The sequence below is a fragment of the Peromyscus eremicus genome, chromosome 6, assembly GCF_949786415.1.
Source record: "Peromyscus eremicus chromosome 6, PerEre_H2_v1, whole genome shotgun sequence".
Taxonomy (NCBI): Eukaryota; Metazoa; Chordata; class Mammalia; order Rodentia; family Cricetidae; genus Peromyscus; species Peromyscus eremicus.
Genome location: NC_081421.1, coordinates 18,293,319 through 18,306,100, shown reverse-complemented (window position 1 = coordinate 18,306,100; position 12,782 = coordinate 18,293,319). Strand labels below are relative to the sequence as shown.

At 38.1% G+C, this 12,782-nt stretch overlaps 1 protein-coding gene across 1 annotated transcript in view; it reads right to left on the bottom strand.

Moving 5' to 3' along the window:
• The window catches only part of Cp (ceruloplasmin), a 32,855-nt gene that overhangs the window by 5,256 nt on the left and 14,817 nt on the right, over positions 1–12,782 (bottom strand). Inside the window, exons 7-14 of the mRNA XM_059265080.1 lie at positions 11,340–11,479; positions 10,101–10,253; positions 8,916–9,133; positions 6,743–6,893; positions 5,079–5,291; positions 3,658–3,865; positions 2,317–2,456; positions 813–941 (exon numbers count right to left, since the gene is read on the bottom strand). Coding sequence (XP_059121063.1) covers positions 813–941; positions 2,317–2,456; positions 3,658–3,865; positions 5,079–5,291; positions 6,743–6,893; positions 8,916–9,133; positions 10,101–10,253; positions 11,340–11,479 — 1,352 coding nt within the window. The remainder of the gene's footprint in view (positions 1–812; positions 942–2,316; positions 2,457–3,657; positions 3,866–5,078; positions 5,292–6,742; positions 6,894–8,915; positions 9,134–10,100; positions 10,254–11,339; positions 11,480–12,782) is intronic.

Sequence of the window (12,782 nt, the reverse complement as noted above, 5' to 3'; positions counted from 1 at the left end):
CTTCACTCTGTCTGGACTCCTTACCATTTATAAGAGACACAAAGCATGTTCCCACATGAAGCCCTAGAATCTTATCCCACAATTAGCCTGAGCTGCACCTCCCTTATCATTTGTCTTCACCAATGTCCAGCCCTACTGACTCTCCTACCTAAAATAAACCATTTACTCTCTGATGAGTCTTTTTCATAGCCTTGTTTATGACTCAGTATTATCTATGTTTTTCTCTCTTAGAAGATCAAGAGAGAAGTTTTTGCTCTATTTTCTCTTAAATTTATAAAAGTAATTCTACAGAACACTATCTTTTTTTTGTTTGGTATGTTTGGAAACTGCTAAGTTTTTAAAACAAATCCTTTTTCCTGTAAAATTTTAATTTCTATTTGAGTGTACATAATTTCTCTCAATTTTTATCTTAATTGAACATCTGTTAAGCTCTTGGGACATGCCAGATACTAAAGCAAATACCCAGGCTTTAAATTCCAAACCGCAGACATTGTTTGACAGGCTGGCACATGAACATTCTACCCCACAGTGTAGCAGATGCCACTTCAAATATGTTCTAGTTGAGTGGAGGAAGAATTTTTCTAATTCACTCTTCTACCTTTGTAAGTGTCTGGTACTTCCATGTTTGTTTTTACAGCCCTTCTGTAAACTGTTTCAGTGCAAACATGCTTATACTCCATCACCCCTGCATCCTCTGTCCCACCTTTGCAGTTCCTTACAACAGAGTCGTTTAGAAAGACTATTCTTTACAGCAGCTGGCATTTGTGGAGTGGCTACAAAATCTGTATGAAGCATCCCTTTGCTCACAATACCTGGCAGTGTTGGAACAACCGTAGAACTCTCTGTTTTCACCCCATGGGCATGTATTGAATATGGCCTGGTTGCCATGTTTTTAAAGACAATTTTAACTTTGTCTCCAATATCTGCATGAATTTGTGGACCTGGTAAAAGTGAAAAAGAAAATCAATTTATTGTCTTGTGTTTTGAAATTTCTGTGTTAGTGATAAAGGCAAAATTCAGGTAACTTTTCAGTGTGAAGGATGGAGTCTTCTTTTTCTCACATGTCTTTGAGCTGTTATAGTGATTTATTTCTGGTTCCTGAGGATGTGCATAACAACACTAGACAGAACTTCTCTAAATATGGAGACCATAGTGTATCTCTTAATCAGAGTTCCAGAAGACACTATAGCCTGAAAACCCTCTGAGGGTCAGAGATCTAACAGGGAGAGCTGGTGGCAGGCCAGGAGCTACTGTGCACAGCTTACTCTTTGGGTTCAGTGTTTGGACTTCTAGGCAAAGGGTTGTGCTGGCAATGACGAAGCTGGCCCTCTAGCTTCTGCCTTTCAGCCAGCTGCAGCTGTTTCTTGTCACATGTGTTTCTGTTATTCTCAACAATGTCATTAGCTCTAGAGCAGCAGTTCTCAACCTATGAGTCAGAACCTCTTTAGGGGTTAAATGACCCTTTTATGGGGGTCACACAAGACTATCAGAAAACACAGATATTTACATTATGATTCATAAGAGTAGCAAGATTACAGTTATGAAGTAGCAATGAAATAATTTTATGGTTGGGGATCACCACAACATGAGGGACTTTATGAAAGGGTCACAGCATTAGGACGGTTGAGAACCAACTGCTTTAGAGTATCTCACTAGGGAAATTCTGATCCTGTGGAAGTACTGAAAGGCTCAGGAGTTCAGCATCTCAAGGGTTGCAGGTTACACGTTCAACCTGAGTGTGGTTCCTGAAAACTTGTAAGGAAACACATTTTTTCAACCCCCATATATATCTTTATTTTGTGATTAATTATATCTTAATTTTTCAAGTAAAGAGTTGTACTTCTTTTTGGAGGGAGTGTGTGATAACAAGGAGAATTTGGTTAAGGTTTTCATTAGAAAGTAATTTCTAAGAACTTCACCAAAGCTATAGGCATCAAGTTAAAAAAATATTTTTGAGACAGAGTTTCTCTATGTAGCATTGGCTGTCCTGGAACTCACTCTGTAGACTAGGTTGGCCTCAAACTCAGCCTGCCTACCTCAGCCTCCAGACTACTGGAATTAAAGGCTTACGCCACCACACCCTGGCTCATTATAAGTAATTTAATCAGTATATGGAATAATAAATTATTCCTGACAGAAATAAGTGATATTATCTGTATTCTTCAGCAAGCACAAACTTCTTTTTTATTGAATGATTTAAAAAAATAACTTTGATACATGAGCTAGAAAATTGCAATCTATATACGTGGATGCATGTTGCCACAGGCAGCTCTTGTTGCTAACCGAAGGCTGGCAGGATGGGGCTGTTCACCTTACCTAGGATGCCCAAGTGCTCATCTTCAGCTTTTCTCTTCACCTGTTCTCTGAACATGCTGTCAGTAAATTGCCGATACACAACTTTCTTGTACTTTGAGCCTATGTAAAATTCTTCCTTATCCAAAAATGCATTTGAAATACTAGAAAAGAAAATTGATGCAGGTTACTATTTGTTTTCGTGAAAGAAAAGAAATTGTTTTAATTTTTGAGTAAAAATTCTTGTGAATAGTTATGCTCATTTAAAATTATTTTCCATTCCGGTAGGAAAAAATAGACTTTAAACATATTGAGGTGTCATATAAAGAGAACTGTCTAGTGAGCTGCTTCAGTCCTGGCCCTGACTCTTGTCCAGCTAAGCTGACCTCTCAATCCATGTTGTCTGAAGAAGCCTTAGTTCCTGTGCCCCTAAAGAGAGGCATTGATCAAATCATCTATCGCATCACATTTTTTTCACTCTAACATGTTATGAAATCCAGATTCAATTATTTAGGAATTAATGCAGTATTTCTAGTCAATAGGAACTGAAGTAGCATATTTTTTTTCTAGTCATTTTCTTTTTCTAAAGTTTTGGTTTACTAATGATTCCTTTTAACTACCTTATCCAAATCACAAAAGCAGCCTTTTAGTCCTTTCTATGTCAGACTACACTCATGACTGAAACCAAACTGTCCAGCTAGCCACTGCCAGCCAGATTGTTTAGTTTTCCTGGGCATCTTGGGCCTACCTGTCCCACAGCTCACCCTAGTCCCTCAGATCTTGTGCACATGAGGTCACATGTTGAAATGACATGATAGAGCAGATGTGCCTGGGAAAATTTTTAAAAAATGAACACCTAGAAGTATCAGGTGATGCCCCATGATGCTGAGGCATGCTTTTGATGTTCTCGTGGCCATTCTTTACTTTGATATACTCTTACTGATTTTTTTTTAAATTTTCACAGTGTGTCATAATGGCTTTGAACATATTTTCCTTTAAGTTCTTAGAAAAAAAGAACTGCTAAGCATTTAAGAAGTATACAGCATAATTAGGAATGTGGACCGACTGATTATTATACTGGAAATAAAATCAGGAGTAGTAAGTAAGCAGCACTGTGACTGCTCTCAATTTGATTGAGTTTGATCAGAAGAGCAATGATGCCACAGACTCAGAACTGGTCAAGGGAAGGTCTCCTGTAAAGATGCTGAGAGAAATAGAAATGAATGAGCACAAATTCCCAGGAAGTGGTCATTGCTATTGCTTAATGCAGTTGTTGCTTTTTCTAAGGGTTAACATAACTCTTTAATGAAAGAGAGACCTAAAATTACAGTTGAACACTTTGGGAATCTGAGACTGGAAAGTTACTTTTGTTCTTGCAAATGATGCAGTTCCTTTTCCCAGTCCCTGCTTGGTGAATAGTCCCATTCCACCTCCACTGCTGCGACATAGTAGGTCCTTTCTCCCAGGTAGACAGTGGACTCTTCAGATTGCTGCTTGCATTGGTTCACAGTATATTTTTGCTTCATGCCACCTGTGTAGTGATCTGTTGTAAGACACTCTACATCAAAAGTCCCTGGAGTAGCAAAATAGAAAACTTGTCAATTTTAACAGAAGTCTCTTTACTATTCTAAGAACTATCAGGGGTGTATATATCTCAGGGCATCTGCTATTCCCCCTGCCTGTAACTTAGCAGATGTGTGCATACTTTATGCTCTTACTTCATTGTGTCTCAAAAGAGAATATCCATCACCTTTTTCTCTTGCTTTGGTTTTATTCATGAGCTTACAGTTACCTGATCTTGAGTATCACACAGTGAATCAAGTGAGGCCAGAAAGAAGTTTTTCATGATATGATTAAATTTATTTCCTATTTGTTTTAATTTGATTTACCCATTGAGAACCAGGCCCACATATAAGCATACATGGCTACAGTTTTTATATAGAATACCCAGTTGCAAGTAGTCTGTAAGTAAGCCAACTCCACAACAAATGTAGCGACATGATGAAAGCTGTAGCGACATGATGAAAGCTTACATGTAGAGCACATGCAGGAGTCATTTATTCTAGCCTGTTTTTTATCAGTTATCTTTAAAAGGATAGAAAAGTAACCATCTCATAGATTCTGCTGTTTGAAACAAGGAAACACACACACACACACACACACACACACACACACACACACACACACACCACAGACTTCTTACTTATATGCTCTTATTCCACCCATAAATAGGAAGGAGATCCACCTGATATGTGCTTCAACATTAGTAACCCAGACACCCTCTTAAGAGAAGGTCTATCTTGGAGGCATTGAAAGAGTTCATCACTCGATATGTTTTCAATAGGATTTTCAACCAAAACCATATACATAAATTTATTATTATGGCTAATTTTGTGTCAGTTTGACACAAGCTAGAGTCATCTGAAAGGAGGGAACCTCAATTGAGGAACTGCCTCCATAAGATCCAGCTATAGGGTATTTTCTTAATTAGTGAGTGATGGGGGTGGTCCCAGCTCATTGTGGGTGGTGTCACCCCTGGGCTGGTGATATTAGGTTCTATTAGAAAGCAGGCTGAGCAAGCCATGAGGAGCAAACTAGTAAGCAGCACTCCTCCATGCCCTCTGCATCAGCTCCTGTCCTGTTTGAGTTCCTGTGCCAACTTCCTTCAATAATGAACAGTGATACAGAAGTGTAAACCAATTAAACCCTTCCTTTGCTTTGGTCATGATAGTCCATCACAGCAATCATAACCCTAACTAAGACATTGACCAACAAGAGAAGTGTACCTTCTGTGTCAGGCTGCATGAGAAGGGTCAGACTTGTATGAGGGAAGAGGTTTGCAGTGTCTCGTCTTTCTCCTTTAGACAGATAAGTGTTTCCTGAAAAGTATATCCCATGTACATCAGCTTCATTTCCAGCACTGAACAAATACCATACAATGGAATCTCCTAGACACATGTTGAGCCCAGGCTGATTGCCATACATGAATCCATTCATAGCTGCAAAAGTTGGAGAAGGGGGAGAAGAAAAAGGGTTGAATATAACATATCCTATTAAATGAAATGAAAATTTATTCCTAATGTAACTTCCTAATGTAAAGACACATTTCAAGCCTGCCCATTGTTTATGTGTTGGAAATGTCTTTACTGTCTCCAGAGCATCCTCTGGCCACAAGGAGCAGGTCAGAGTTTGCAGAGTATGGAGTTCTGTGTCCCTGCCACATTGGGGAGTTCAGTGTTTTCAGCTGGAATGAGATCCCAGGCGATTTTTCTCACTTTTTTCAAAGGTCATATTTGTCAGCAACTATTTCTGTGAATAATAACAGCTTAGCCTGGGTGTCACACACTGGGAATGTATTTGTTGTTTTACATGAAAAATTTCCTGACTCGTCTTGGAAAATGGGGACAATCTTGTGTAGGAAAATTTTTCTCACTACTATTTCCAAAAGATGATATTCTTGACATGTCCAAAATGTTAAATCTAGAATTTAAAGTAATATTACAAGGATTGTGGGTAGTGTGAGTAGTATCATTCTAGCTTAAAACAAACAAACAAACAAAAAACCAAAACAAAACCCAAATAACAAAAACTATTAATTTGTACTGCAACTTTACAATTTTTACTTCTACCAACTACACTAAATATTTACTGTTCTCTCTGAATGGTGTGGGTCTTTGGAACAATTAGCCCACCATGTCTCAAAACTAAACACATATATATAATTAGCTAAAACATAAAAAAACTGATGCTCCTTGAGTTTTAAATTTTGTCAGTTGATTCTGATGAGCAATCAAGTATGAAATCATGATAGCAGAGTTCATATTTTTAAATCATAATGGAAGAATTCATATTTTTGAATAATTGAAAAAATAAAGGAGTCTGTCACTACTGTGCTACAAATGAGAACAACATTTAACCCATTATTCTCAAATTGATCATGCCATCAGAATCCATTAAAGGATTTGTGAAAAACAGATTCCCAGGACTTGTTGCAGTGTAACTCAAAAGTGGGTCAGGGAATTTGTAGTTCTAACAAGCTCTTGGGCAAAGCCAAGGCTGCTGATCAAGAGACCACAAAGACACATTCAGGGGCCAGCAAGATGGCTCAGCTGATAAAGGCACTTGCTGGGAATCCCACCAAAACCCAAATTCTGGGAAGAGAAAACTGATATACATGTTGTCCTGTGACCTTCACAGGCACCATGGCATGTGTTCATTTTCCCTGCCTCCTTCCCCTCTAAATAAATATTTTTTTAAAAGGCACCTTCATCACATTGGTATGTCTGGTACATTTGGTTATTTTGAGGTGGGTTTTTTTTTGTTGTTTATAACCTAAGATTTTGCCTTCAGAACACTATTAAGTTGTTTGTTGAAAAGTAATCAAAAAATAACTGCTTACTTTGGGTTTATTTGAAGTAGCCTGGGCAGGTGGAAAAGGTGCAGTACTCACAGTGCATCTTATTAGACTCCTGGAAGTCTTCATCTTTCTTATCCACATGATCAGGTGCAGCTGTGAACATCCTGATATTATCATCCAAGAGTAAACTCTCATTCTCATCAAACACTGTGGGAAACAAGTAGAACTCCTTGTCTACATCCTTCTGCAAATCAAAATAACAATGAGGTGAAGATAAAAATGAGAAAAGCAAAAGATTTCTATACAAATAATAATCTGTGCACAAACCATTTTAAGGAATGTCAACAGAAGTTTCTGCTTCCCTTTAAAATTTGGTTCATGATGTATTCCATTTGGCCACCAAAGTTTTCACTGGTATCTGTTGAGAACTTAGGGTTTAGTAAGGTAACCTGAGCCTCTTACATCTAAAATTTCAAATTTCCTTCTTCCTTCATGCCCACATTGTCCATACAAATTGAAACCATTAAAACAATTTATTCAGATAGAGATGTGATTTAGATTGGAAATGTGCCCAAAGCTATGTGCCTAAAGGATTAATTCCCAGCTGATGGCATTATTGGGTGGTAATGAAGACTTTAGGTTGGGCCCAGTTGAAAGGACAATGTCACTTGGATTGTGCCATTGAATATGGTAGAATATCTTTCCTCCCTCCCTTCCCCACCCCTTCCCTTCTCCCTCCCCCCCTTCCCTTGTCTCATGATATTGAGTATCCTGAGAAAAAACAGGTTTCCTCAACCATATGCATGTCTGTTTCTCTACAGCCCAAAATGGAATGGAACTAGCTGACTGACCGAACCCTCTAAAATCAAGAGCCAAAATAGATCTCCCCCCTTAATTTATTTATCTTGGGTATTTTGTTGCAATGATAAAAACTAATATGGGGATATCTGTGTGCTGAAATTGGGAAAGAAGCCTTCCATGTTCCTGAAACCAGTAAGAGCTATAACCCACACACATCATCTTTAGTGAGGAAATGGCATGGCAATGAGCTGGAAGAAGGATCCACACAATCTTCAGGTAGATTAAAACAAAAACAAATAAGGAAGTGGAAATATTATTTGTTTTGGGAATGGTCTAATCATTCAGAAGACAATCAGTCCATGGAATCAAAGCAAATGAGCCACCAAGGAAGAGAATACTGAAGTCCTGTTTGTCTTTCTTTCATGATTCATTCAAGTGGACAATATGTTTATTAAAATAAAAAAGGCCAACTAAGATGCAAACTTGAAGGTTAGATCCTACAGAAAATTTCATCAGTGATGAAGGTTGTCTAGGGTGAGTTTCTTGGTGATGTAACTACATTTATGCTACTCATGCTTCTATAAGTAACACCAGTAAAGGTACTGATTCCCGGAGCTAGACTTGGGTAGGATCTTTTCTTTGGTCCATCAATGGCCTATCTGGGATGAACAAATACTTGCTCCCATTTCCATGGGAAAGTTCATAGTACAGTAGCCTAGACTACCCTCACATGTGGTCCTTGTTTATTTGCTTGTTTGTTTTATTGAGACAGGATTTTTGTGTAGCCTTGACTATCCTGGAAGTCATTCTGTAGACCAAGCTGGCCTGGAACTCACAGAGATCCACCTGCCTCTGCTTCCCAAGTTCTAGGATTAAAGGCATGTGCCATGATACCTGGCTAAATGTGGTCCTTTTCTCTCTCAAATACTGGGACTTCAGGTATGTGTCTCCATGCCAAGCTTAGGAGACCCTATCTTTATAATTTTGTTTGTTTATTGGAAACAGGGTCTCATGTAGCTCAGAATTGCCTCATACTCTAAGTATCTGAGGATAGTCTTAAGCTCTTTATTTTCCTGCCTCTACTTCCCAAAGGCTGGGATTACAGGTTTGTAGGATCACATGGCAGGGTCCCTTATTGTCAGAGGTAGGTACATTTATAATACAATTTCAGATCAACTTGAATTATTTCTACCAGAAAAAAATGCATAATACATTTTTAGTGCATGATCTTACTGCAAAACCCAGGATAGTTTCATACTTTTGATACTCCTGCCTCATCTTGGCCTAGTGTTTTTTACAAGTATGTACCACTATGGCCAACCATAATATAAATTTTATAAATCTGAGGAAAATTTAAAATAAGACATATGTAAAATCTTCAGTGCCTTAAAGACAAGAATTCTCTTTACAGTGATAATTCAAAACAGATTGGGAGTCATTTTCACTCTCCCCTGCCTGGGCTTACCTGTCTTCCATTTGCAAGTAAGCTGCCTTTCTTGCATATTTTCATTGGCCCAATAAGCCCAGTGAATATATCTTTGGTGGGATCTACACCAGAATAATACATCCTAGATAAGCACACAGGATCTGCGTAAGTGGGTCCCATTTCTTTGGGAACAGTCCATTCATATGTAAAGGTTTCTTTGGGTGCCACATGGGAAGCTGCTTGAGGATGAGGCACACCTACAAGAAAGGTCACAGCAGAGAGGTTACATTTGTGTTTTCTAATGTGATTATTGAGCCACAGAGTAGGTTAAGTTTAGTAATATACTTCTAAGTTACTTGATCCCAATTAGAATAGAATTCCCCTTGTGCTGCCCTGTCAGGGTTGACAGACTGGTGTGATAAACTCAGGAAGCCCCCAACCCTGCCCCAAACCTCTATTTAGGGTTGATACCCCTTTTTGTGCTCAAAGAACAAATATGTGCATTTTCCCCAAAGAAGGACTAATGTTGAAGGCAAATATTGTCTCCTCTCTCCTACCAGCTAGAACACTGCCTGGCAGTAGGAGGTAATCAGTCCATTTTCTGTTGACCAAACTGATCAGAAGGCAATTGCAGAATTGAAACGAACTTAGCCTGTGATACCTTGCAAATTATCTAGATTTTCACTTGAAACTGAAGCCAGAAAATTTCAATAAGCTGCCTATAGTCACATTGTAATTAGTGGCGAAATCAGGAGATTTCATTGGTAAGCCTCAACAAAGTATTAGAATATATCCACATTATTGAATATTTTATATCACTAAAATCATATTAATAAGTGTTTATAATGTTAAGAGTGTAAACATCACAAAACTATAATGCCAGTATATTTATTATACTATGAACTCAACCATATTTAAAGTATGTTATATATACACAGATAAAAGCAGGAGGATTATGTAATCACATATGTGTGTTTGTCTATGGAATTATAGATTACTAATATTTTTGGTTATAGTTTCCTGTACTTTTCAAATATCGAAAAAATGAGCCTCTAAGCTAAACATTTTAGGAACTTGAAAAAGAGATCCATCCAATAGTATTTCAGAAATGTATAATTGATACAGCCCAACTAAATTCTTATTGAATTGTCAGTAGTTATCCAATTCAGGCAAAGCAAGATTCTATTGACATTCAGCTTTCTCAGGACTGAATTTTTTACTCACCTCCCTTCAGGGAGTGGGCAGGTGGGGCATAGTATGTTCCCTCATTTTCAACAGTGAATCTCACCCCCGTTGGCTGAATGCTGAGAGGATATGGTCCTTTGTTATGAAAGGTGACTTTAATGATGTCTCCTACTTCTGCCCAAATGACAGGACCTAGGAAAAAAAAGAGCATTTGTTACCTTTTTTGTTGTTGTTTTTGTGTGACATACAGAATGTGCAAAACAGTTACTGGCTTTAGCTGTGTCCCCTGACAAGCATCCCAGGATCAAGCTACATATGTGTAGCAAGTTGGAAAGCTTGGTATTTAAAAAGTCCATTATTGCTACAATGTGGCAAATTTGGAGAAATGCAAGAATTCTTTTTACTACAACTTGAGGGAAATTAACTTGTTTATTATATTTCTTCAAGTCAGTAAATTTTGTGCATCACAAAAAACTAACCCAGAGTGTCTACACATCTACAAAAAAAAAAAAAAAAAAAAAAAAAAAACATCTGGAGCATCTATACATTTTTAACCTAGTCTGGGCTGTGTGACTTTCATCCCCAGTTAAGGTAAATTTAAGATGCATTGTTTTGGGTATGAGTTTTTTAGAATGTAAAACTCTAAAATTAGTATTGTTGCCAATTATAGAGTAAAGATATAGCTATATAGTATACAAATGTTTTATGTAATATCCGTAATGACATTTATTGAGGGCATCTTATCCCTACTTCTAAGTGTTTATTTATGTCTAATATCTTATCTAACCCTTACTAAAGTTTGATGTAGTTATAACCATTTTCATCTCCACTCTATAGAAAAGAGCAGGCCCAGAAAATTAAGTCACTTTCAAAAGTCACCCAGCTTATATAGATAAAGAGGAAGACTGTCTCATGAGTCTAGACTGTGTTTACCATTTATGAGAGCACTCAGAGCTCACTGGGAGCAGCCTCTAGGACAGATGGAGCCTGGGTCATCAGTAAGCCCACATTTGGTTTCTGAGAAAGTACACTTTTGGCTAAGTCAGTTATTTAAACTGTCACACACTTTCCTTTATCTCTTCATGATATAGTGAAGATTTATGGCTGATAATTTGTTTTTGGGAAAGTAGCCAGCTGCTATGTGTCAAGTGGTACCCGATCTTCTGTGTGCCTGGCTTCTAACTAGAATTCATGCTGCAGGTCTTGACACTTTTCTTCCTGAGGTTGGGAGAATCAAGAAGGAAACGTTCCAACCATGAGTACTCTGCTTGGACTCACCAAGGATTCCAAGATGTTCCTCATCAGGGCCTCTCTGTTTTTGGTTTGTGAAGGAGTCATCTGTGTACTCACGATAAACCATTTTTTTATAAGAGCCACCAATTCTCATAGCACCTTGTTCAAAAAATAGCCTTGAATCACTGCCAGAAAGAAAAAAGGGGTTAATTCTGGTTTGGAGGTAGAACAAGGTGGCTATTTACATAGGATCCTAACTGAGGGAGTCTGTCTAGTGCTTAGTGCTGCATTACACCCATGATTTTTGCTGAAGAGGCACACAGACCTAGGCCACTCTTGAGGTTTGATGAAGGAATAGAAAATCAAGGAGGAAGTTGCATTTTAAAGTGAAGTGAAAACAAATTTCAATATAGCTATGTCACCCCTGTTCTATAGTAGAATCTTTCTACCCCATTGTACAGAAGCTGTCCTTTGTTGGGTATGAGCATCAGCTTAGTGCTTGCCTTTACTTGCTAGAAGTCACATGATAACGCAGTGGGGTTGCTAGTTTTCTCTCATTTACAAAGAAATTCAGTTTCAGAAAGTGATATGATTTTTACAAAGCTGCCCTATTTATCTCTTCTTTTTTTGACAAATGGGTTAGCACCAAAGTTTTGCCAAGACCCTTGTACTATGTTGGTTTGACAGTAACAGGCAAGCAGAACTCCTCATCCACATGGATCACACATCTATCAGAGGAGACCAAGCTCCAATTACACAAGCTGATTGCATACAGTCCAAGAAGTATGTTGTGGTACATTTCTCCTAAGAAAAGCAGCTTTGGTCTCTCGACAGAAGCTGTTAGAAATGATGTTCTAAATGTGATGTGTGGATAGTGGGGAGAATGGTCCAGAAGACTGCAAACAAGCAACAACCTGTGGGAGGTACAAAGGAGCAAGCAAGTATGTCATGAGTATGCCATGCTCCACAGCAAGGCTCCTTAAGCCTTCCCACTCTAAGCTACCTTTTGCCTGAGACATTTTTACAAGACCCTGGGTACAGAGATATATAAAATAGGTTTACAAATCAAATATTGCAAATAAGAAACCGTAAATTTATTTTAAGACAATTTTTGATGTATATAATTTTGCCATTTATTTAAAATGAAAGAAAATTTGCATACTTGTGACATGCATGTGCTTGTTTATCCTTACAAAAAGAGTGAAGTATTGGCTGAACATAGCATCTTCAACATTTTTTTTTTCGAGACAGGGTTTCTCTGTGTAGCTTTGCGCCTTTCCTGGAACTCACTCTGTAGCCCAGGCTGGCCTTGAACTCAAAGAGATCCACCTGGCTCTGCCTCCCGAGTGCTGGGATTAAAGGCGTGCGCCACCACCGCCTGGCCAACATTTTTCAGAGCAGATTAATATTTTGGTTTTATAATTGTTAGTATGGAAAGTATATAGTACAACATGGTACAAATATGTTTAAGGTCATTTCAGGAATTGT